This window comes from Cyclopterus lumpus, chromosome 21 (assembly GCF_009769545.1).
Source record: "Cyclopterus lumpus isolate fCycLum1 chromosome 21, fCycLum1.pri, whole genome shotgun sequence".
Lineage (NCBI taxonomy): Eukaryota > Metazoa > Chordata > Actinopteri > Perciformes > Cyclopteridae > Cyclopterus > Cyclopterus lumpus.
In genome coordinates, this window is record NC_046986.1 from 11,028,515 (window position 1) to 11,054,412 (window position 25,898).

At 40.0% G+C, this 25,898-nt stretch overlaps 2 protein-coding genes across 4 annotated transcripts; both read right to left on the bottom strand.

Annotated features, from left to right (window-relative positions):
• Positions 1–55: 55 nt before the first annotated feature.
• LOC117750207 (Golgi reassembly-stacking protein 2-like) lies at positions 56–4,662 on the bottom strand. Of its 3 annotated transcripts, XM_034561282.1 has the most exons (9): positions 4,525–4,662; positions 3,456–3,536; positions 3,152–3,382; positions 2,857–2,943; positions 2,642–2,772; positions 2,032–2,164; positions 1,812–1,944; positions 1,612–1,690; positions 950–1,104 (listed from the first exon to the last, which is right to left on the bottom strand). In XM_034561282.1, exons 1-9 carry the CDS (start codon positions 4,585–4,587, stop codon positions 1,059–1,061), a joined length of 984 nt encoding a protein of 327 aa, XP_034417173.1. In that variant the 5' UTR covers positions 4,588–4,662; the 3' UTR covers positions 950–1,058. The 3 variants fall into 3 exon arrangements, with proteins under 3 accessions (XP_034417172.1, XP_034417171.1, XP_034417173.1); XM_034561281.1 differs by lacking the exon at positions 1,612–1,690 and having other exon boundaries at positions 56–1,104; positions 3,152–3,355; XM_034561280.1 differs by lacking the exon at positions 1,612–1,690 and having other exon boundaries at positions 56–1,104.
• A 5,985-nt stretch (positions 4,663–10,647) lies between these two features.
• Positions 10,648–19,913, bottom strand: LOC117750248 (glutamate decarboxylase 1-like). The gene is made up of 16 exons (XM_034561375.1): positions 19,789–19,913; positions 18,105–18,167; positions 17,161–17,331; positions 16,566–16,808; positions 16,277–16,367; positions 13,850–13,962; positions 13,095–13,210; positions 12,907–12,986; positions 12,763–12,817; positions 12,284–12,400; positions 12,105–12,169; positions 11,884–11,962; positions 11,631–11,780; positions 11,410–11,517; positions 10,977–11,066; positions 10,648–10,821 (listed from the first exon to the last, which is right to left on the bottom strand). The coding sequence occupies exons 1-16, from the start codon at positions 19,862–19,864 to the stop codon at positions 10,648–10,650; spliced, it is 1,791 nt and encodes a 596-aa protein (XP_034417266.1). The 5' UTR covers positions 19,865–19,913.
• Positions 19,914–25,898: the final 5,985 nt, after the last annotated feature.

Sequence of the window (25,898 nt, forward strand, 5' to 3'; positions counted from 1 at the left end):
CGAGGATGCTCAACATGAACCATTAAGAGCTGAAAACAAAGCAGCGACCAAAGGCTGAGATAGAGAAAATACATCAGTTTAATCAAGGTAACAATATCGATTTATGAAATCAAAATATTTTTATGTTTAATGGCTACAGCAAGCAAACGTGCTTTTCCAAAGGAAAATCCCCAGTAGTATAAGTTACTACCCCACCTTCCCCTAAAGACTAAGCTGTTCACAGAACCACTGAAAGGTCACGGTGGCATTTTCTTTTCTCTTTTGTGGTAGATTGCAATGTTTTTCTGCATTTCCTCTGATTCGAGGGGCTGAGCTGTAATATGAACGTTGTATTAAGTAGTAGACCTGCTGATTGGGACCATTTGGTGTAGGTGTAATCTCAGCTGTGTCTGAGCCCCTATTGCAGCTCGATGGATGCTCTCTCACTGACGGCTGTCGGGGCCAACTGAGACTCACTACTGTCATTTTGATTGTAACTAGCGGCAAGAAATGGAAAGGATGAGTTGCAAAGAATATTGAGGGTAAGTTCAGGAAATGAAAATTACCATTGTGACACTTGAAGTGCTGTGCAGTAATTTGACCACTAAAAAATAAATAATGCAACTGACTTCCAGTTCAATAATAACCTGTTTCCCCACATATTTGACACTTTGTCTTTCAACCAAAAAGCCCACATTTGTTAACAATTATTAAGTAATGAACTATTTAAAAAAACCTCCGCTGCCCGACACAGTCACGCTTCATATGGAGACGACAGCACATGGATCCAGTGTCACCGAGGAGCTTGTAGAACTAACTGTAGGAACAATTTGACCAGTGAGTTGTGCAGCTTATGGCTATATTGTGTTAAGAGCAAGCTGACCACTCTAATCGTTGTGCTCTGCTAAGATGAGTCTGCAGTCATTGTGATATTTATTGATTCAGAGGTGGCCACTGATGATGGGATGGGGCTTCTGGTCAGTGAACTGTTCATTTGGATAGTGGAGGAGGGATATGTGGTACTGGTATGCAGTGTCATAGCAGGAGATGCTCTAGCAGTGATTGGTGGAAGAACAAGGTCAGGTGGAGGCCGAGCTACACCCGGCAGGGAGAGAGATGGAAGACCTGTGGAGCACAACACAATCAGAGTAGAATAACCCACCTCAAATGTGCAACATTTAAGTGTATATTAATTGTTCTTATCTATGTTGGGATGTGGTGGCTAACTACCTGTTTTATGTTTAACCATAAATTGCAATATTTCAAAGAGGAAGAGGTTAAATTAACTCATTGTTGAATCACATCTTAAAATGCCCGTGAAAAGACCAAAACCAACCCCGGCCTGTCTGGCACTTGGCCGTCAGCCCATGTGTTACTACTGAAGTTATATCTTTAACAACACGTTAGCAATAACTCATTTAAAAAATCTGTAAGATTATTCCTTAAAATGTCTTATGTATAGCAAACACTAGTCAGAATAGTGCATTTGTTATAATTCATAATTGTCATAAAAAGTCATACCATAGTATGTCATTAAAAGTCATAGTATAGTTTGTCCTAAAAAAAAATATAAAGTCATAGTATATCATGAAAGTCATCACATAGCTTTGGTGCCACACCTAGGAAACTAACCTGAAAACCATTCCCACAAACCTGGTCGCGTGGCGGCAGGTTTGACTGACAGGGAGCGCTTTGTGAGGAGGGGGCGTGGCTGGTAGTGTTTACAAATGTTATTGTCACACGGTTTGTTCTTTCTTTTTTTTTTACTGAAACTGCAATAGTCAACCTGACATGAATTCAAACAGAATATGTTGAGTCAGATATTAGAGTACCTGTCTGTAGATTGCTCACAAACGTGGTCGGGTTAGAGCTGACTGACACACCGGTGAGAGCCTGCTCTAATCCAGTGGAAGCAGAAGAAGACACGGCAACAGGAATGGTCGGGATGACAGCCGAGAGATGGACCTGGTAACCACAATGACGTCATCTCAGTAAATGTTGACGAGATCTGGAAGCAATTATTGTAATTATTTGTGTAAGATGCTGAGCTACCTCTTTGAAGCCATCTGTAGGTGAAGTAGCCGGTTCACTGGGAGTCTGTGCAGGGAAACTGATACCCTTGCCCTCTAAAAATGGCAGCGTCGGTATCCTGTGCAGGTAGCCATAGCCAATCCCACACCCTAGACTGGAGAGACAGAAATACTGAGAGGGGAAATGTCCAAACATTTCACAGCGGCCTTAAAGGTGACGTGAAATTGATTTCAGGGTGTTTTTTTTAAACCAAAAACAACTGAAGATAATCTCCACAAAACAGTCAAGCTAAAAGAGAAATTCTGGACTAGAAAGGAAATTGCATATGAACCTAAAAACCCAATACATATATTTCTAGTTGTGAACATTGTTCTGACCAACACCTAAAGATTTCATCAGGTGAAATCAAGACACATTTATTGTTAGAATCCTGGATTTGTTTTGCCATATCGGTTTGATGTATATATATATGTATATGAGGTGTATGTGAGTCATGAAGCAAATGTTGAGGGACAGATTTGTACCTGAAACATTGATATACATAATCAAACTGTACAGGGTTTGCCTTTGCCAAATGAGCCAGTACAAAGGGTCTCGTAAGTACCATAATTTTAGTAAAAATCAGACATGCCTGCCGTCTCCGCCCCAATCACAGTTCGGCGTGATGACCACCTCGCGGCAGTTGTCCGTATCTGTGTTGTAAACATACAGCTTCAGCTCCTTCCCTTCATGGGTTTCCACCACGGAAAACAGATCTTCACTCTGTTTGGAGGAGCAGAGATTCACTGCAGGTCAACCTGTTGCCGACATCGGGTCAACGTTACTACTGATCTGCAAAGCAAGTACCTCGTTCATGACGGTGTCGGCTCCTATAATGTAGTCAGCGTGAGCCCTCAAACCAGCCAGGGCTGCAGGGGAGTTTGGCTCCACTTCCTAGACTCATACAGAACATACGGTGTAAACATAATCGGTGATGGACAACAATACTTTGTGAAAACAAGGCTCACGTTTATCTTTGAATGTTATTTTACACTTCTGCGGCATTACTTTTAAAGACAACGTTTGCAGTTATGCATGTTGCATGAATAAAAGACTCATCATTTTGCCAAATCTGTCCATCTCATCAGACCTGCACACTCACCAAAACATGCCAAACATTTTCATTTGCTCCTTGAAAGCTGCAGAAGCGAATGCTGACTCCCAGAAGCCCCTGGCCGGCCCACATGTTGCTGGGTGTGACTGTTGCCTTCCTCACTGCCAGTGTCTTGCTACTGTACAACAGCACCTTGATGGGCTTCTCCATGTTCACCTTCAGCAGCTCTTTTAGGGTGTCGCTGTCCTTGTTCTTGCAGAGATCAAAACATGCGATCATCTGTCATAACACTTGTTAAAGCTCGTCCAATAGCTGCAGCAACTTTTTATTATTGCAATCATACTACACTTACCAGTCTAGTGTCACAAATGGAAATGATGAAATCAAAGAAGGGCTCCAGTCCTGCACGGTGACCGGGGGAATTCTCTTGCACCTGTAATGAAAGCATCATCAAGATGAGACAATAAAACCTTGCAAACTGTAAATTGTCATTTACAATAGTTCTTATTTATAAATCACCATTAACCATTACAGCATTATGGTGTCAATGCTTATTACTGCTTTTCATATATTTACACAGACAGAACACGAGTATAAGACGAGCTCATTCACCAGTAAAATATATTCCCTTTAGAGTTATACATGCCTGATTTTAAAAAAAATCATAGAGTGATTGCAAAGTTCAGGAAATTCACGAGTCTCTCAAAAATCAATTGTTTGAAAGCAGTGGTTCCACTAGATTTTTTTAATTATGTATGTTTTTTTCATTTGAACAGTCTTTGCCTCTGACATCCTGGACAAATGTGGACTAAATGGTCAAAACAAAGAGAAGTTTATTATAAAAATGCTGCCGTAATCCTGTAATTTCCCCACTGAGGGACTAATAAAGGATTATCTTATCTTATCTTATCAAAATGGTAAACAAGTTAAGTTAAGTTAAAACAATTAACTTAAGAATGTTTCCTAATGAAGGCACACACAACCTTCTTCTTGATATTTTTCATAACGATAGTAGCCACACCGGTTATTCTGGCAACACGTAAGGTTACGCATCATGTGATGTTGTTCACTGCGCATGCGTGGACACCACGTCAAGACATGTGAATTGAAGCAGTTTCAAAACAACCTGACACATTCACCGTAGCTAATATCAAAGAATAAGTAAATACACATAGACACATTTACATAAACGAGTAAATCCCACTAAACGACACATTACAGACGTGTTTTTTTATTATTTTAAAGTCAGTTATATTGACTGTTAGCGAAACCCCTCAACACCTGCCGCTGGATGAAGATATGACGTATTAGTCTAGACGCTCACGAGCAGCTAGCAGAGCCCTCCTCTGTCCTCCTGTCCTGCAGCCTGCAGCCTCTCTTTCTGCCTGTAACGTGACACGCTGCGTGGAAACTGCTCTTACTCTGAGGACGTGGTAGCCTTCAGTCCCCCCGCCCGGTACCTCGACGCTCTGGGACCCCCCCATGCTCCCCTGAATGAGCGGTTAGCAGACCATCGTCCGTCCGTAGCAACACTGCAGTGTTTCCTGCGCTTCCTGGTTCCCAACACTTCCGCTTTGGTGCAACCCAACCCTCCGTGGTAGCTGTGTGATGACGGCATGCACGTCTACTGCAAGGGCTTGGAATCAATGTATTAATGATCCAGATGTAGACTATGAATTAGCAAAGGGGTGGAAGACAGAGTTATTTGTGACCGGCCAGGCTGGATAACCTACTGCCTCGGGGCCCCTCATCCTTAGGGGATGTTTTCATCTGCATTTGCACATTTGCACACAACATATTTAACTAGGAATGGTCCTGCTCGTGGGGTTGTGTGAACATCTAGTGTAGAATGATAATGCTTCTAGCTTTCATTGTGTCACATATGTGTTTACTCAACTTGATGGCAGGAGTTGCTTGAATTAGGTGTGTTGAGATGTATTAAAGAATGCTTACCTTTAATTCCCTGGAAGATGAGTAATGAGCCATAACTATAACTTCCTGTCACCGTCTATAACAATTATAGATAACATTATAGCGTAGCAATATCATTGAAAACCTCAGCTTTACTTTTAAATGTAGTTTGTTTTTTTATTCGCATGCGAGCTGCTTTTGATTTGATCGAACAATCACGTCAGAGCAGAAACGAGAGCCGGGGTAGATGTGAGATAAAATTGTCTCCTTGATCAAACGGGGATAATAAAGGATATCATCAGTGCTATGAAGAACATGGGCTCAAGGAGTCGATTAATGTATATGCAGTTGAATATCTCTGTAGTGCAGCAGCTCTTATCAAATAATTTGAAATAAACTTGCACAGCATTGTGATTCTCCTCATCAATCATCAGTTATCCTGTCAGTCTATGCATCCGCTGGAACTCACCTTGATTTGGTCTCTCTGCAGGCTGCACTGGGTGATGCTTTAACGCATCCTCATTTAGGAGAGTCGATCAAGCATCAGTGTGATATATTCTGACAAGAAGACTTTGTTCTTGACATTGTAGTCTGAACCAATATTGTGATTCATATAATCAATTTAGAATAATGAATAATTTACACTTTTTGAACCCTGCAAAAAATCCCCAAATATATTTAACTTTTCAAATTGACACATACAAAAAAAATTATACCATATAATTCTCAAACATAAATGTCATCATTCATTGTTCCCAAACAGATCTTCACATCTATTATCTACTACTAGTGAGAAATAAACTTCACATAGGGACACTTGCTCTTTCAAGAAGCAGATAAATAAACTCTGTATTTCAGCAGCTCTGTATTTCAGAGCTTTCCAGGAAAGCTCTTCCAGATTTATACGTCTTCAAACCTCCTCGGAATTTACAACTAAAGCTGCAAAGTGATGTCTTTTTATTTAGGCATTTATACCACGAGTCTGAGGAGGCAAAGAATACTTTAACAACGAAGTGGCCAGAAATTAAAATGTCCATAATTTGATGAAGATTTATGTGTGTCCCTGTTTACTGTGTGCCCCCCCCCCCCCCCCCCCCCCCACACACACACACACACACACACACACACACACACACACTCACACACTGCAGAGTAAGCAAAGTCACAGCGACACACATCATAAGCTGTTGTTGTCAGGGCTAGTTGCTTAATGTCTGCGAGAGGTCCTTTTTTGCAGGATGAAAGGCTGCTTCCACATGCTGTGTGATGACATAATGTACTCTGCTGTGCTGGGAAGCAGAGATAAAATGCTAACTGAATTAGAAAAGCCAGCATTAAGATGACAAAGCAGCAGAGCCAAACACCAGTGCAAGTAGTTATCACGTCATTATTGTTGTTGTTGTTGTTTATCATTTTGATTTCAGCAACATCAGACTCATGTTTCTTGTCCTGCTCTTCCCCATATAGTTCCCATTCAGAAAAAAAAGGCAGCAGACCACCCTTGAAAGCTTTAGAGCACTAAATTGCTGCCATGTGCTTCGAGGTTGTTCTGTTCATTTAGTATGCGTGATAGCAATCACCACACAGACACTTGGTTAGGTGCAGTGTAATTGCTCCTGGGCTCATGCTTATTCTTTTAGAAAAATGTCCAACGGAGACATTTAGTAGCAGCCTTTCAACTTTAACAAGCGCCACATTAGGTTTACACTCCCCAGCCACAGAGACAGGCAAGTTATAGTCTTCGGACTATTAATCCCCTGCTTAAAATGTACTTTCTGCCAAGATGAATCAAGCCTCGGACACACAGTCAATAAGAGAGGGCTATTTAGATAAGTGTAACCCATTATAATTACTTTACCAGTCAGAAGCCTTAAGGTGTTACAATTGATTCTGTTTTTTAATGTTACGCTGCAATTGCTATTTGAATTTATGAACAAAATGAGCAGATTGCAGTGACACATAAGCACCTTTTACACCAGAACACTATTGACCTTTAAATTGAAGTACTAGAGCAAAAATGCTGCCCATGGTGATTGTTTGTAAATAATGTTGAAAAGGTTAAAAAAGAAGAAGATTGTATTCAGGCTTAATTGCGGATGTGTACATGTGTGTGTTTTAATGGTGTGTTGAGATGAGGAGGGGGAAGGGCTGGCAAGCAGCCCGCAGTCAATATCATCATCATCATTTCATTAGACTTGCCTTACACAATGGGAACGTCGGTATCTATCAGGAAGCTAATGTGGCAGTGATTCCCATGGGCGGGAGATATATTTGGCACTTCAGGAAACCACTGACGAGATTCATGGATATATGAGAGAGGAGTAACACAGCTGAGGAAGGATAGATGGGTGAACGGTCTATTGATTGTGTGAGCCTCCACCTAAATATATTTGAAATGTCCGAAGTAGAAATAAAATGAGATAATAACATTAGAAAAAATGTGTGTGCGTGTGTGTGTGTGTGTGTGCGTTTGTGTGTGCGTGTGTGTGTGTGTGTGTGTGTGTTAAATGGAGGGTGAACAGACTAGTGCAGAGACAGACATTAAGTGTTTCACAGTCTGGTGTTCAGAGACAGGCTACTGCAAAAACAGAACTGCAGCTCTTTATTGTTTTTATCTGGCCTCATCCCTTCCTGATCAAAGTTTAATTATGCTGGTAATTACAATTGATGGAGATACTGATTGTTGATTAAAGTGATGAACCTCTTAAAATGCAATATATGTCTATTAAAACCTCTTCTTTTCAATCTTGATTTGCTATTATATTCCAAATATAACATTTAGCATTTTACCGAATAGGCTGACTGATATATGTATACGTACATACTTTTAGGGGCCAATTATTCATCTCTAGCAGCGAGTTACTATACTGTGACCAACTATAGGAGCTGAAGACCAAGTTTAATTTGTATTCAATTATTATAAGATTCTCCAACACTTGGTTCCAAATGAGCCGTGATATTACCTGTTGGCACGTATAACCGTCAATGAGAAAACAAAAAGAACATTCTCCCATTAGATGTAGGATGAAGTCAGGGGTTAATATTTCTTATATAAATAGTTATCCCTTTAATCCTCAGTTCCCTGTAACTTTACACAGCAGCCAGTGACACCGGCTCTGTAATGATCGCTGCACTGAAGCATGAAACAAAGCAGCAGTCTGCTGTGTGGAGGATGGGGGAGAGTCAGTGAAACAGCCAGTCCCTCCACGGCTGTGGAGAAATAAAACGCAGCCAGGCAGAGCCTTGAAATAGGCGCCTCAGAAAAAAAATGTTAAGAGAGCACAGTCTAATGTGTTTTATGATAAATATCTTAAAAGTGTGAGTAATGAGAGGAGTGAGGGAATTGGCAGGGGGTGCTCGTGAAATCTCAACTGTGAGATGATCAGCCAATAAAGAAATCCTCCAAGGTGATTAATCTGACCAATGGCTGGTGACAGCCAGGTGGATTGAGAAAATATATGAGGAAAAAGAAGGGAAATATGGACATTTACCCAAACGTGTCTCCCACTTTTATACGAATATGATCAGGCCACGATGTTCTCCATATATTTAACTTTATTTGCATATATTTGTTTCGAGGTGGGATACCAGTACAGCTCAACCTGTCGTTTGCAACGATTGATGAGCCGGGACTGGAGACTTTTAATTCCAATGTTCCAATTGTTGTCCTGAAGAACTCGTTGCCAGCTTATAAAGTAAAGGAAAAAAACATACATCATTGTTTTATCACCTAATACTTCATGACTTCTCCTAATTTTATGACAATTGCCTTTCATCATGATTTTGAACTTTTTTGGCAGCACTTTATAAACCAGCAGTATCCCTCCCAAATCCCAGATAATGTAGATTTAATTTGTTCTGTCCTTTAATCAAAATAATAACATGGAGGATATCATACATTTCTTTTTCTGTGAATATATATTTATTTATATATATTTGCTTGTGCATAGTCTATATAATATGTAAAACAATAGTTTCTTAACAGTAATAACAATGCTTCAAGCTCATGTCTAACCAGCCCAGTTTGTGGCTTAGCTATATGTGTAAGTAACGGTATTGTCAATTTAACACATAAGTTAAGGTTGTTCACAATACATATTTGTCCTTTTACAAACTGCAAGAAACAGATGTTCTACAGCTCATGTCTTTATTAGTGCCATGGATACAACAATAATACTTTGCAAATTATGACATAAAGTGCCTACATTGAATTTAACAAGGGATATTTCATCCCACTAATTCAGGAATGTACAATTGTTCAATAAATCATATGACAGCGGCAAACACTGTGCATTTCATTGTTCAAGATAAATAATCAGAGTTTCTCACATTGTTATTCTCAACATAAACATTTTACCATAGTGAACATGTTAAGACAAACAAAATGTGGCATATATTAGTTTTTCTCCATTTAACAGATTATAATACAGACACTCATTCTGTCTGTATAATAAAAGATACCCAATGATTATGGCTCTATCATGAAGAAAGCCCCGGTCATGCTTCCTCCCACATAGAGCCAAGTGTCTGGACGATATTCAGTCAGTGAATCACAATGACATTGCACAGTTACACAAACATAGATTGCACTAAAGTTACGGGCGGTAAATTAAGTATTCTTATATAAACATCTGAACCCATTCATAAGGGAGAATAAGGGCATGTTCATAAATGTACCTCAACCCTTCTTTGGTTCACAAATACACTAAAATAATTCAATGTTGTTCAAAACATTGTGATATTGTACAGCAGGGTTTCCCAATAGGAAGCATACATTACAACTGGAAACGAGCAGCAGGTAACCTATTCACAATTAGAACCTCTGGATATAAATAAAGTGATTCATCTATTACATTCTATACTGTATGGTCGACTTAGATAGAGGATTATTTTCACTGTAAAACTAGGACACATTTGGCACAAAGGCAATGTAACAATACTATACACAATCTACACAAAAATCTCTAAAAACACAGCGATCAAGTACAATGACTGTGTTATATATTTCCACCCATGTAATATCAAAAAAGAAATAACAGATAGGCTACAATGTGGCGGCGCATCTGGCTTGATAATTACATGGACGACATGGAGCACCAACAGTCAGTACATACATAATGCTATAATGTTCCCTACATTGTGCTCTGATACTTGTGGAAAAATATTTTGATAACATTCTGTTTTTACTGACCTTCATGTAGTACAACAGTAAAATAACTTTTTTTTTTATAGCTGCTATAGAAAGAATCATTCAAGTGCTCAGATATTCTTGCTATTCTATATTTACATGAGAAAGTAACCAGTGTAAATCTCATGTAATCGACATTCTTATATGTATTAATTTTAAGTTAATATGGTTTAGCAAGAATACCAGTGTGCTTTTGTGATTTTCTCACAGATATGCCTTTATTACTCAGATAACCTTGTGTGCAGATGTTTGGAATATAAGTCACTGCTAATAAAGACAGAAGAGACAGAGAAGAGACACAAACGGCGTATTATTTCTTGTGCATTGCCAGAGAAGATCTGTAAGCAAAATGCAACGTCTTTATGAGGCAAAAGGGGACATGAAGCCAAGCTCAAGGCTCTACGGAGTCGGACATGTTTGGAGGATAATGGCTCAGGTGCGGCTCTTACAAGTCGTGCCCCAGTCGCTCAATCTCTTCGATCAGGAAGTCGATGTCTGACCTGGTAGCAGCCGGGTTTGAGATGACCATGCGGAAGAAGTTGACCTTGTTTCCTTGCGGCTGGTAGCCCACCATCGTAGTCCCAGACTCCATCATCAAGGCCTTGATCTTTGGAGCCACCTGTTGTGGAAAAAAAACACAGTGTTAATAACATCCACATTCCACAAAGCACCAGAATATGCACACAGAATGTGTCCATGATGTTACTGTGTGAATAGTAGACACTACATGAAGGGAACTAGAAATGTACCCTAAAAAAACAATTGAGTCGTTACCTTGTGTAACCTCTCCCGCCTCTCGTCTCCATCAGGCAAGCCGCGCACACTCGGTGGAATATACCAGAAACACACATTAGTGTGCTGCGGCTGAAAAGAGAAAATGGGAACAACATTTGTAATGAGCGCCGATAAAAAAAAACCCTCCTGTAATTTCAGCTTCTCTTGTCAACTTGTCAGCAATGCAAAACGGTCCAATCAATCCTCGAAGCGAGTTAAGATATGAAATATATTGTCGCAGTTGTTTATCACAAACTAAAAGCAGGTGTTTTGTATAGCAGAAAAGCCCAGATAGTTTATATAATATAGACCGTTTTTTTTTCTTGCTCGTCAGTATCTAATGAATTTAGATTGAGATGAGTCTGACAAATTAGTACAGTGAATACTTCAGTGTTAAATAAAAAAAAAGATTTGCTGGAAATAATGATCTCACCTCTCCGTCGAATACCATCTCGAAGCCCTCTCTGTTTTTTACTTTATTGTAGAGGTGCGCTGACAGATCCAGGCATTTGTCAATATGCTGTTCGAATCCTACTGTTCCCTTTTAGGTCGATCAAAAAAAGAAAGAATACACAATTGTTACCATCACATTGTAGATATGTGACAGCTGGGTTGGTCGAGGCTCAACCAGAAAACAGCTGATGAAATGCACACCTTTGCCTTCCACATGAGCCAGAACTTGAAGATATCGACATGACGTCCACACTGAATGGCCTTGTCCCCCGTGTCGTATGTGACATCATACTGCTTATCTGTCTGGAAGAGGTAACCAGCGCACATGGAGTTGCAGCCTTGTAATAATCCCTGCAATGGACACAGTCGTGGGGAAAGAAACAGTGAGGTTACCAGTTCTCTTATCCTGCTGGTGCAGAAGTGTCTGAGCAGCGAGTGAAAAACACAGTCTCACCCACTCTCTGACCAGAACGGCAGAGCACTGCAGCGGCACTCCCATCATTTTGTGAGGGTTCCAGGTGACTGAGTTGGCCCTGCACAGATATTGAAACAGTAAAAATAGTTCTGTGGGTGGGTGTAAATGTGTGTGTCCAAATTGAAAGAGGCCCCCCTTTAAAAAGGCTGTTTTCCCAACTGCGTTGTTCATCCTTGACATGCTCATGTTTGCTCTTTTACCTCTCCACTCCATTCAGCTTGTGTCTGTGCTTCCTGGACATCAGCAAGCCTCCTCCCCATGCGCCCTGAACGGGACGCAACACGTTTACGACAGTGAGGACACTATCATCTATTACAGCTGCTGATACGTAGACAGCTGATGTTGTTTTTTTTCTGTAAGATCATCCATATTGCCTTACGTCCACATGAAGCCACATGTTGTACTTTTCACAGATGTCTGCAATTTCATTGATGGGATCAAAGGCTCCATAGACGGTGGTACCAGCGGTGGCGTTCACAAACATCGGAACGTACCCCTGCAAACCGAAAACACCAAAAAGACATTCTGGGCTGAATTCAAGTTGTTATGGCATTAGAGAGATGGACTAAAACACTTATTTTTTTCGATTAATGCACCTGCACATACTGCTTTCCCGTTTCTACTAGTCCGGACATCACATTGACTTTGAAAGATTAGTTCCAGGAGTGGTACTTTCGACCGGGGGCACCATCATACGTGAGCAGACAGAAGCAATAACCTTACTGAAATAACCTGGCTTCTCTGGCACAAGCAAACTCCCCTGTTCGGAGGAGTGTTCCTCATTGTACCAGTCTCTGATAGAAGCAAATAAATAAGTCAGGGGGGATGTTGTCTGAGTCACTGTTTGCTGACATTCACCTTTTGCTTGGCCTCTATTACTTTGGCTTCCAAATCAGCAGGAATGACTCTCCCTCTAGAAAAGAAGAAAAAGACATACAACATCCAGATATTTGATCTTTTTCCCTTTTTGATCCGCATGTGGGTTCAGTATATGAAACACACCTCTTATCGGTGTTCAAAAGGATCAGGTTCTCAGTCCCGAAGCCCAGAGCTGCACTGGCTTTCTTGATGGAATAGTGGCTCTGCAAGAACAGAAGTTGGATCATAATTCAGGCTAGATCTACACTAAAGATACTGATTGTCAACCTTTGTGATAAAGGAAAAGTGATACAACGATAGAGTAGACTAACATGCTCTGAGGTGAAGAGGACCAGTCTGGGTGCAGCTGCCATGCCTTTGGTCTTAACTTCAGGGAAGAACTTGTATCTGGCAATCATCACACTGTACATGTTAGAGATTGCTCCTCCTGTAGAGACCAACAGTGGTACACAGTAAGTACGGTAATTAAGTACACATTCGAGATACTTGACCTGAGTATTCTATTTTAAGGTTATGTGCACTACAACACATTTTGGAGGCAATAAACACTTTTTCTCCACTACTACTACATGTATACTGTTTACTTGTTAGATTCAGATTATTAAAATGAAATGTAATCAACAGGGAATTCCATGCATCATTATAGAGTAACTCACTAATAGCACACAGTATATAAGGTGGTTAAAAGTATCTCCACCTTTACAGTCTGCAACATGTAAGAGATGCTTGCACATTAATGCATCAATAGTTAAAATAATTACAAAAATGAGCTTTTATATATTATTCTGAAATACACTGTTCTGCACAACAATTACTTCATTATATTTGGATGTCATCAAATGTTTAAAACTTGAAGCAAATGACGATTTCTCCACTGTGTATTGACAAAAATATCTCTGTATTTCTTCCACCACTGGAAAACAGATGAGTTTGTTTAGAAGTAAAAACTATAAATTAAAAACCAAAGTTAAATAAAACCCCAGAACATCTGGTGGTATCTGAAGTCTAGAGTCTAACATGTTTGCATGAGGTCTCAGAGTTATTGAGTTACTGGTTTGGCTCTGACCTGGAGAAAATATCCCATCGCCCTCTCCATCAGGCCAGCCGATCATCTCTCTCATCTTTTTCAGTGTCAGCTGCTCCATGAGCACGAAGACAGGGGCAATCTCATAGGTGAACCTTGAAGCAACCACAAAATAAACACATATTTTAATATGCGATAAAAGCCTGATTGAAAATACAGTATAATGTTTGCTCTAAAAGGGTTGTTGCTGTGTGTTCATTAAACAGTAGTATATAAATACTACAATTTCTCTCTGCTGTTTCATCCAAGTAAAATGATCACCGACAGAGACTGATGGGATCAGCATGAAATACACGGATATTCAACAAAATGCATTTGTATGCTCTAATTGTCCAGCATGGTTACTTAGCATGCTTCTCTCTCAACAGAAATGGAACAGATACAGTATTGTGTACACAGTCACACTTCAATAACAGCGCCATCTTGTTGTTTTAGTAATGGGAGATGACACAGCCAATGCCACACAGTCTCCGTCTCATTGATGCAGCATCAGGGCCGTGTTTTTGTTTGTTAGCCCAATGAGAATATTGTAAATATGAACAACGCACCTTTATTGGGTTAACATTATAAAAATACATCGCATTTAATAAGAATGGTTTGCTGTAACAATCACAAAACAAAGCTGTTTCAGGTGGCTTTAAATGTGTCGCTCCAGGAATGTATTGACAAGTTTTAACCTCCCAAGTATCCAATTTGTTCCAGTCTTATTAAAGTTCATAGAAACCCCTCTGCAGTCGATTTGGAATTGCAGCACAGGAAGGCTCATCTATCTTCTCCTGACCAATATTCTTATAATTACATAAGTATCTGGCTATTCATGCAAAGAAAGTAAATTAATCAGTGGAACATTGCAGAATGGCGCATTGTGCCCCACAGCATCTTCAGTATGCACACACAGTAATATGTAGCGGGAAACAATAAACAAGTCAGATGCCACTTTGCACATTAATTTCACCACATTCAGACTTCGCTCACTCATTCTGATTATGTAAGACCTGGATGTGATTGTCAGTCTATTAGTGTCAGTCAATATCTGCCAGTGGTAATTAGGGTTGATGTAATCATTAATAAAAGTAAATTACAAGTATGTTAGAAACCTCCATCCTCGGGTTCATTCTGCCTACACAGACTGGTGGCTGCACTAGCAAAAGGGAACAATAAAGGTTTAAACTCCACCATTGTTACATTTTCATGTTCTTTGTTCTTCAGAATGTGCACTGATAACAATGACAAATTAGGCTACAACTTTCAAATAAGGCTCCTTTATAAAACAGAGCTGTGTAGATACATTTTAAGTCATTAATACGACACAAGAATTAATAAATCGCTCTTTCAGGTGCTTAACCTTTCTATCTGGTAATATGTTATAAATGTTAGTAAACCATTAATAAATGCTGAATAAGTTGTTGATAAATGTCTTTTGATGTTAGGTTGCCATACAGTCCAGTCAGTGAAAGGGACTTTTTACAATCAAATGTATATTTTCTTATAAATGACTTAGAACTGATCTTTAAACCATTAATAAATGATATATTAACCATGACTAAAGTAATTGTTACAACTTATAAAGCCTTTATAAAGAGCACACACACAAACTGAAATAGTTGTACAAAGTCTACAATCTATTTACATTTATATATTTATGTAAGTGATATGTTCAGCTGTATTGTTAAGTGATTTCAAAAGTGTACAGGCAGTAATAATCACTGTATGGGAAACCTGGGACTATGGTTTGCATCTTGGACCACTCGGCCACCAGGACGTCCCAGAGTTTGGATCAAGTCTTCTTCCTAACGTTAATCATCATACACTGAACTACCAGTTTATAAAATACACAAGTACAATTAAATGCAAGACAATACAGAGAACGAGAACAGAGATGCATCAACACCCCTCTGACACAGTCATGAACAACTAGACCGTTTCTTGTTGCAATGGCCAAACTCATCATTGAGTCCCACTGATGGCTGTCCATAATGTGCATGGTCTGACCCCCCTGGCATTGTTAAATCACAAGAACTAGATGAAACAAAGACGCCATGTAAACTGTGAATGCAAATCAATATGCAATCTAGTTTGCCCGCAGGACTGAATTATGTGACCACAGCCTTAGCACAAGCCAGCATTTACAAATGTCTTTTTCTTTCCCTGCTTGATGGACAGTCTATTAGAGCAAGCACTGTACTCTTCAGACAGTAATTACTGTATGTCACTTCACTTATTCCTCCTAAAAGTATCTCTTCTATATGGGCTATTTAAATTCAATGAGTACAAAAAAAGCTTCAGAATAAAATTACTATAATGACTTCCAAACGGGATCTAATTGTTATTGCTTATACCTCAAATATGATCTGCATGACTGCTTATAGAGGGCAAACATTGTGTGAATGACACCATCACAGTACTCACATGTTAGTGTTGGCTGTAGAGGTAAGCCACTCTCCTGCCAACCCAACAATGTCTAATCCAGTGGACAGCTGGTTAAAGAACCTGGGGTGACCTGCGATTGAAAAAGAGACAACAATGCAACATAATCCCCTGAAAACAAGTAATCATTTGAGAATGAGAGAGAGAAAATGGCTTATCTGTAATCATTACCCTGGCATGTAAGCTAATGAGAGTTATCGATCGCTGCGGGCCTCGCTGCATGCCTTCGCTGCATGCCTCGCTGCATGCCTTCAGGCCTCATTGTTCTCACCTGTTCTCACTCCATACTTCAAGGTGTCCCTGCAGTCCACCAGGATCTGCTCCAGAGACTCGGGCTGGTCGGAGAGCTCCAGGTTGAAGCCCTCCATGCCCTCGAGCAACTGGTGGGGGTGGTGGAAGTCCAGGACCTTGGTGGATCGGTCAAAGGTCTTCCGCACGTAGTTGGTGAGGATTTCCACAACCTCCAGTAAGAACTGCATTGTCGGCTCTTCTCCATTTTTGGCGGGCAGCAGATCTACAAAATAACCAGTCTCTTTGGGTTAACCCACATCTAAAGAGTGCAGGTCCTTTTTACCATGTTGATCTTCCTGTGATCTCTGGGTGTGTCCAGCAAGTTGACAATCACTTTAAATTCAATTCAATGTATTGTGTGCACGTCGTCCAACAGTTAAAAGCAGCATTGAGGAATTCATTTAATAAATGCAGTTTCATTACGACTGGATAATTATTTCATCAGCACATTATTTACTTATTATATATCTGGTCATTATATCAGATTAAAATGTCCACACAATGTCTGATTTGTCAAAGTTGTAAGTGTTAAGTGTTTCACTTTTAAATTCCAGAGTTCTTCTTCTCAGCCATACCTCTGGCGAACAGGTTGGAGAAGTCGGTCTCTGTGCGTCTGTAATGCCCATCTTCTCCTCCTCCTCCTCCTCCGGTGTTATCGCAGGGCAGCAGGTTCCTGGCTGCTCGCTCCTTGAAGGAGCTCACAAACCGGCTCCTCTCCTCCAAACTGTTGTTCTTCTGCAAAAACCCTAAACGATTACAAGAAGGTGAGGAATCCGCAGGGTGATGACACTCCCCGTACATTGTAAGAACTGAAGCCTTTTTACTTTAATTCATAATTCTCCTCTTTCTGACTGTTATCTCCTCTTTGTCTGTGTTTCCCCCCCCCCCCCCCCCCCCCCCCAACTTTAAACCTGACATTAAACCTGTTTTCCCTGATGGTAATCCAAGCAGACAACACGTTTGTATTCCTCCCCATTGTATGTTGAAGCTTTATATGGCCCCGTGTAATTAAATGGCCTTAATGAAACCAGCAGAACATGTCGGTCAAAAATGCCAGAAAGTGGTACTGCGCACTGTGTGCACATCCGCCATCATAGATGTCAGTCCGCCCTTGGTGTGTGTGCTATGAGACTAAAATAGACGCTCAAAGTGGAAATCGGAAAATCCATTCTGCATAATGTTCCTCTTAAATTCCATCAGCTTCCACTCAATTGATGTTTTTTTATACAACTTGCCTTTTTTTATTTTAGTTTTAATTGCCATAATCCGGTGTGGTGCTTATTTAATAATAATTCAAATAATCTTGTAATTGTATCTAATCTAAATGATCAATCATTATTTAGATGCTTTTCAAAATCCTGTTCGGGAATCCATTTCCATTGAGTCGCATTGAGTGAAGCAGGGCCATAAATAGCTACAGTCTAAACTAAAGACAAAAAAACTGGATTGTATTCTCTTATCTCTTCCTGACAATTCATATATTTTGCGTAATTTCATTTAAAATAAATAGGTAACTTACCACATATCTTCATTCCCAATTTCCTAGTACATCCATGGGCAACTCCACACCAGGCATCATAGCCTACAATTTGTTTTACAAATTAGAAGGTCTCGCAGTCATTTTTATCTTGAACAAATTCATGCTGAAAATGCATGGACAGCCATATGAGGTCGAGTGATGTCGCATGTTGAAACAAAAATAGCCAGCATGTGTGTGTGTGTGTGTGTGTGTGTGTGTGTGTGTGTGTGTGTGTGTGTGTGTGTGTGTGTGTGTGTGTGTGTGTGTGTGTGTGTGTTGGGATTATTTAAACATTGAACTCTCCGGGCCCCTGGATCTGGATTAGCCTATTTCCACTGCATGACACCGTTCATAACCTATGGCGAGGACTTCAATATGAATTTGCCTTTTGGAACCACGCCAGGCTAAGGTTCTAATTGATGCTGGTGAAATGCGAGCATCGGTAGACAAGAGCCGGCTGGTCAGCGACAGATAGAGAATTACTGCGTTATCAAGGGCTTCCAGCCAGAGAGGAGATGGGGCACTTTGGACGGGAGGCATAGACGAAATCCTCAAAAGCAGCAATTTAGGGGAGGAGGGGTGGGAGTGGGAGGAGGGTGGAGGGGGCAGTCCCATTCCCACATCCTAATTTAACCCCTTCCTTTGGATCATTAGATACATCATTGCCTTTCTCAGCTCCATTGGAAGCACTTCAATTCAGTCCCCACAATGATGTTCTCCAAGTCAGAGGAAATGAGATGGACAAAACAATTCAGAAAAGGGAAGAACATAAACAAGAAAAGATGTGCTGAAAAACATTTGCAGATGTGGTGCTTGTAGACTAAAGCTATACAGGCAATTTCTGCATGGGCCTAACATGATGCATTCCCTGCTTTTCATCAATTGACGATGCAAAGCCGTTCCGATATTAAAAGCAGAAACTGGTATGAAGAAATAGATGCATGTTTACACTGTCCAGAAATGTAAGTGCATGATATTTTATTTTCAACAATGTAAAAATAACAAGGACCACATCTAACATGATTGATTTTATGATCTCCATTCATTCGAAGGATCGGGCTCCTTTCTCCTTCTTCTTCCAATCAGCTGACAGAGAAAGGACTGTGCATGTAGGTTTCTACAGAGCCCCTTCTCGAAGGCTCCAATGCGTAAGTGTGCCATTAGGGGCAATTTAGTATGGCTGAATTAACTGCCACTTCAGGGGCAATTTTTATTTTTTACATGCAAGCACTTTATTCAGCCAGAGCACATATAATCCAAACCAATGGGGGAACAAAAACGAATGCATTAATACACCACCCTAATAATATGCCAATAATAATTATAATAACGATAACAATAATTTGTACTTTGTAGTACTTTGTAGCCTTTCTGATGGGATGTTCCGGCGGTGCAGCCTCGGGCTTGTTTCCCAGTCTAATTGCCTTCAGTGTAACGTTAGTGGAGGACGTCAGGTTCTGACAGCAGCATTCGTCTGTCACGCATGATGCCGGGAGGTCGGTGTGGTGAATGAAATGCAGCGATGATTTATGACAAGGGAAGCCTTCTCAAATGGCAGCGGATTCCTTCCCCTCTCCCTCTCTCTCTCTCTCTCTCTCTCTCTCTCTCTCGATGAATGATGAATGGCATCACCCACAAAGTAAATAGCACACGTGGAATAGCATTGTATCTGTGATGGACCTACTTGTGCCCGGTGGTCGTAAATCTGTCGAGTTGGGATCCGGTTCTCCGTCAGAGGAGGAGGGTGCAGACGCCGCCATCACTCCCGACCCGGTGCCAAAGTCCGTGCACCTCAAAAAGCCTGGTCACTTTCCCCCCCGCACAAAACCTCACTTTATAGCCTATCAACCAAGATGAAAAGCAGCCCAACCTCAGTGGCAGGGGAAAATACACCGCATTTTAATTTGCCTCTTGCAAATGTTGTATTTAATTTGTTTGTACGAGGAAGATATGCTCAAGTTGGGGACACAGACCTGTAGATGACGAGGGCACAGTCTGTCTTACAAGTTGAGATCGTCGGTAAAAGATACAACAACAACAACAACCAAAAGAAAAATCATAAATCTAAAATGAGTTTAGTTCACATGAGCAAATAAACATCCTCACTGGAGCCAATAACAGCAGCACGTTATTTCAGCATCATATCTTGATCTTGCTCAGGATGGATGACGGCTAACAGCCGCCCAACAGCTTCATCCTCGTAATACATAGCACTGCACTAATTGCTATATAGGCTACGATGAAATACTCACTGAATATCTGGAGGAAAGGCTATGTGCAAAGGAAAATGCAAATACAAACCTACAAAAGAGCATCATATTTTCTCCATTATTAAAATTAATAATATGGCCTATATGTCATCAGTAGCTTTAGACCCACAAACTTGCGTGACAAAGATCAGTTTAAGGTGATTATATGAATTTCTGATCGTGATGCAAATTTAAGTCCTCCGCAGAAGAAGAAACCCCGACGTGCATATACCTCTTTTCAAACCACCAACCGGTTATTAAAAGCTAAATGAATGAACAAGTGCAACATAATGCAATTCATATCACAGACTACACGCCGATTCTGTCTGTGGGAAGTCCACCTTATTAAACACCTGTTAGAGCATATCCAATGATAATTAAGAAGTTCGTTCAGTTTGGACTCAGTTAGTTGGTTAGACTAGACAAATGAACAAAGCCACGTACCGTGATTATGTGGGTCCAGGTGAACAGGTGCAGTCTCACCAAAAAGTGAATTTCCTCTGTCCTGAAGGAGAGACTCTACTGCTGCTACTCTTTCAAACACTCCGATAAGAAGGAGAAGACGAAAAAAAAAAACCAGACCCGCGCGTCAGTTCCCTGTTGGACCCCACACAAGGTCACCTTGCTTTTGTTGCCAGTCGTGTTTGATTTGCTGACATTTAAAGCAAAGCCGTGTCTGTTTATTTGTCGTTGCGCGTGCACGAATGAGTCACTGCGAGAACCTCCACCGGTGCTGCGTGCGTGTGGGTCGGACTCGTCTGCGGGTTGGACAACTGAATGGCGCCGCTTTCGGCCCCTGAAGTGTGACTTTGTTTGGAAGGGTCGGTTGTCTTCGGATCTATAGACCTCTGGTTTGAATCCTGGTCACGGACGAGGACTTGAAGTTTGATGATGTGAGCAGCACAGACCGCGAGGAGGGATCAGGATCGAAGAGGGGAGGGGGAGAGAGGGTCGCTGGGATTTGTTCTGTGTGGAAAAAAACAAGAGGACAACCGTAATAACACAATCACGTGCCTTAATACGCATGTAAACTGCTTGATAATTATTGATTCCCCTGCACCCCAATAAGATGAACGAGTTCCATCTGGACATTATGAACTGAGATCGAACCAAAACAACAAGATTACCTTAACGTTAGTTGCCATTACATCCAGAATGTGCACAATGGCATGAACATCTTCTTTTACCACTTTTATTGTGCAGACTGGATGTTTTTTGAACGGTGAAGATGTAAACTATACGACACGACACGCTGAAAGGATGAACACCCTCAAATCCACAAGGTGGCAGTGAGAAACCAAGAATGGCTCCTGCAGGAGCAGAGACACAAATGGGCCACTCCACATATACATCATGAAGCTAATTATAAACCGACCCATTAATCTGGAACACGTCGCCATCCTACAATGGACGCTGGGACACATGCAGACATACAAGAGACAAGCCAATCACAAGCAATCATCCATCTGTTGTGAGATCTGTTATCTCATATCATGAATCTGATTAAAGGTCATTTTGTCATTGTGACAGTGTTGAAATATAAGGCATATACAGCTGTGCATTGTGTATAAGGACAGCATTAAATGTGTTCAGCACTGGACAGCTCCTCAGTCTGTTCCTGCTTCTAAAGGTATGGGGGCAACACTCAGTTTGGGCACCTTTGACTTCCTGCTTTCTCCCTCAGCATTGCTGTGTGTCAATCAATGTAGGAATATGCACACTATGACATTCATTAAAATGCATACAAATACATAATAAAGACTATAGATTTTGAGCAGATTGGAACCAGTAGAAATGCAGGATCTGTCTGAAAGATTAGTTTTACATCTCTTAAAATCAATCATAAATAAATACTCACATGCTCATATGTACTTTGAAACAGTTATAAGCTGCTGCAACTCAATCCCTTTTTGTGAGGCTACTATCCTGACACTGCAGCTTAGCACAGAGATATTGTCTGTAGAAACACAAAGAGCTCATTTTTGCAATAAGTTTAAAAGATACACACTTGATTTGGCTGAAACAGACTGCAGAGGACTCATATTAGCCTCAACTGAACTTATAAATGCATTTATGCAAATACTTAAGACTCTAGATTGTGTCTTTTCACATGGCACACTGCATACAAGTATTGTATTATAATAGACTTGAAAAAATGGAACCTAACCTTTAAGGCCCTTATCATTATAGTGAATGAAATGACCACAAACTAACTGACGCACAGTGAACCTGAAGGTCTGGGATTCTTCATCTGTTTCATAGTCCAGCTTGAAGTACAATCAATGCTCTTTACAACAAATTCATTTTTCCTTGTCACACATCTGTTGTATACCTGTCCCCAGCCAATAGCTTTCATGAAGTCTTTATAAAGAGGCCAGCCTGCAGTGGTAATGACTCACAAAAAGGTTTTTCCCTGTCTTTTTTGTTTTTTAGCTGCAAGGGAGTGGTGTAAAAAAAACAATAACAAAAGATGTAACAACGAGAGGGAAAGGGGGTGGGGTTGTTTTTCACTATAGCTGTATGAAACTGTCCACAAGATGGGGCATAATCCAAATGTAGAGAGTGAGAAAGAAAGTAGGGAGGGGTGTGAGGGAGAAAAGACTATTCCTTTATTTGTGTTTGTCATCAATCTCACTGCTATCTGTGAGCAGAATCTGACTTAAACAAGTATGTCTGAGTTGTGGCTGAACATAAGCCAGTAAAAAAGAAATATGAAATCTGATTGAAAAGACAAACATTGGCTGGTCCTGTTCTTGTTTCTTTCCAAGCCTGCAGCTGTCTGTGAATTTCCCTCAACTGTCACACGGTGTCTCACTGGTGTCACTGGTTTCTCCCTCATCTTGTAAACTTCAGCTCTTTTCAGTCAACTCTTCTATTCAAGAAGCGCACAATCACACATTTCACTTATTGGGTTTGCCTTGAATACATAGATATCCTAAAACACTCAAATAAAGTTCCACTATAAAATGGCCTCTTGTTCCATGAGATCTCTTTGACGAAGACTTGATGACAAAATGTGTCAGAGGATGTTTGTAGGTCTATGACTATGCCATGAAAATACATGACATTGTTTAAAAATAGAGTGCCTTGGAGTTTTCTTATCTGTTAATCTTATCCCCCCAAAAAAACTTGAACAAACTCTATACAACTATAAGTTTGATTTCATCAATCAGTCGAAAGACAACTATTCTAAAAGTCAGCCTCAAGCTGAGAGGAGACCCACACTGGTGACGTCCAACTCTTAACCCGGAGCTCAGCACTGTGGATCAAGGGTCAGATTGGCTGAGTGAAAAGCCATGTTTGATGTTGTTAAATCAGGTGAAGCTGTGATACCATCAGCAGTCAACATGTTGGACAGTTTCTGGGCCATGAGGGCAAGTCCATTGCATTACAACAAGTAAGTACATTTACTCTAAGTATTTTCATTTCATCCAACTTAATACTTTTACATTTCAGAGACAAATAGTACACTTTTTTACTCCGCCACACTTGTTTGTTATAATTCCTGCCCAGATTTAAATTTAGCATAAAACACATATGGCAAATTTCAATAATCTTCTAAAATACAGCCCATTCTTTTTCATTTGACCCCTTTACAAAAAGCAACATCAGGTTTCATCAGAGATCAGCCAGAGCTGGTATGACAGACAGGGATCGTGTGGAAGTCTGATTTAAACAATGTGCAGTCAATGGATTCTATGAAATCATCCCTTACATGCTGAGAAATGATGACAAATTAATTCAAAGTTAGAGTTGAGTTTGCTAGGATTGTTTACTGCCACCAACTCTTATCAGTTTATCACAACATACTTTAGCCCCTTTACTAGTAATATGAAGTTGAGTCTTCAACAAGGCGAATGACACACTGTGTGGTACAAATGTTAAATCTGCAATCTGAAAATTGAAACTATTTTTCTGTGGTAACCCTGAACATCTAGTTGAGGCTCTTTGTTATGTTTCAGGTGTCTCCGAGTTAGAAAAAAAACCATTTCCCCTTGTTTTTTGTAGAAGTAAACACTCCTATATTTTACAAAAGGTTCTAAAAATATTGAACAATTTAATTTGTGTACAATAATGTTGTTTTTTCTTTGTTCCATCATCATTAATTAATCATGACCTCTCAGATTTATCTTATGATCCCTTGGAGGCAACCCGACCTCGAGGTGGACCAATGGACTAAACCATCCAACTGTATTTAAACACATTTTCAAATGTATTGTTTAGTGTATTTGTAATACATTAAAAAACAAATACACCTAACATCTCTGTAAATTAACTAATAGTAAATTAGAAAGGACTTAAAACATGATTTACTTAGTGTACTTAAAACACATTTGTGAAATAACTATTATATTCTGCAGGTGTATTTGTAACATATTTCAAAGTAGAGCAGATTATATATCATTTATTTGTTGAGTGTTTTCTAGGTATACTGAAAATAGTCCCAGTTTAGTCCAGTCAAGGACACTAAACCTACTAAAAGTTGACCATTTATTTTGCTCTAGTACAACTTAAGTATAATAAGGTCAACAATAGTTGTTCCAGTTTAACACTCTTTCCGAATACTAATTGTTAATCACATGTAATGTGATTCGGAGTCTTTTTTCCCTCGGATAGTGTCCTCTACCCAAACGTGTGCTTTGACCATCTGTCACTAACTTTACAGACAGGTGGTGTTTTATGAACACATGCAATTGTTAGGAAAGGAAACACAAACAGTGTTTTCCAATGAGGTCACATTTACCAAAGGAGCTAAGAAAACATTAAACAGATGAGCTTATTTCAATACAAACTCGGAAAATGTAGATATTTGACAAAAAATCCCTTAAGAAAAATAGGTATGAAGAAGATAAACCAATACATACAGACACTGTGACCGCAGGGCTGAGGATGCAAGCAGGAACAGATAGATTGTTGTGGCTGAAAAGCAGTTTGATTCTGAACACTTACTTCCTGTACAAGTCACATGACAATGTCACATGACAATGGTGAGAAATAGCTGCAGGAAATCTGAAAATAAGTTTTGACTCGGGTAGAATAATAATACTATCTTTTATTCATTTTTTAGGGGACACAGACATGTAATGGGAATGTAATGACAGGGATGGAATATAACTTAGTACAATTACTAAAGTATAGTACTATAATGTTGCACTTGCACTTTGCTTATTTACATTTCCTATCACTTTATACTTCAAGTATTGTGCTTTTGAACAATATATATGAAAGATATATTTTTTTAAAGATTCAAAATATTGAAATATTGTGTTTATTAGTGAGCTTTAGATTTGGTGGGTTTCCTCACCTGAACCAGAGCCGGAGAGAGAGAGAGGGACATGGATATATAAAAGGTTATTTTAATATATGAATGCGATGTTACCTCTTTATTTGACCGAGGTTGAAGCTCAAAGAGGGTCAAGGACAGAAAGTAAACAAGGTTGCATCCTGATTGGAGTAGGGAGTAGCACCTTTATAGCTACTGTATTGTTGGGCATATTGTAAATCTATGTAAATGCGTATCTGCATCTAAACATATTTATATATT

Bases quoted from the DNA above. Each gene is read 5' to 3' on its own strand.
- LOC117750248 (XM_034561375.1), bottom strand. From the start codon at position 19,864: ATGGCGGCGTCTGCACCCTCCTCCTCTGACGGAGAACCGGATCCCAAC. The intron at 16,809-17,160 runs GTATGGCTGAGA...GTTATTTTGTAG, and splicing joins CTCCAACCTGTTCGCCAGAG to ATCTGCTGCCCGCCAAAAAT. The intron at 12,401-12,762 runs GTGAATGTCAGC...TTCGGTTTGCAG, and splicing joins TAATAGAGGCCAAGCAAAAG to GGGTACGTTCCGATGTTTGT.
- LOC117750207 (XM_034561280.1), bottom strand. From the start codon at position 4,587: ATGGGGGGGTCCCAGAGCGTCGAGGTACCGGGCGGGGGGACTGAAGGC. The intron at 2,944-3,151 runs GTGAGTGTGCAG...GTATGAGTCTAG, and splicing joins AAAATGTTTGGCATGTTTTG to GAAGTGGAGCCAAACTCCCC. The intron at 2,773-2,856 runs GTACTTGCTTTG...TCCTCCAAACAG, and splicing joins CCGACACCGTCATGAACGAG to AGTGAAGATCTGTTTTCCGT.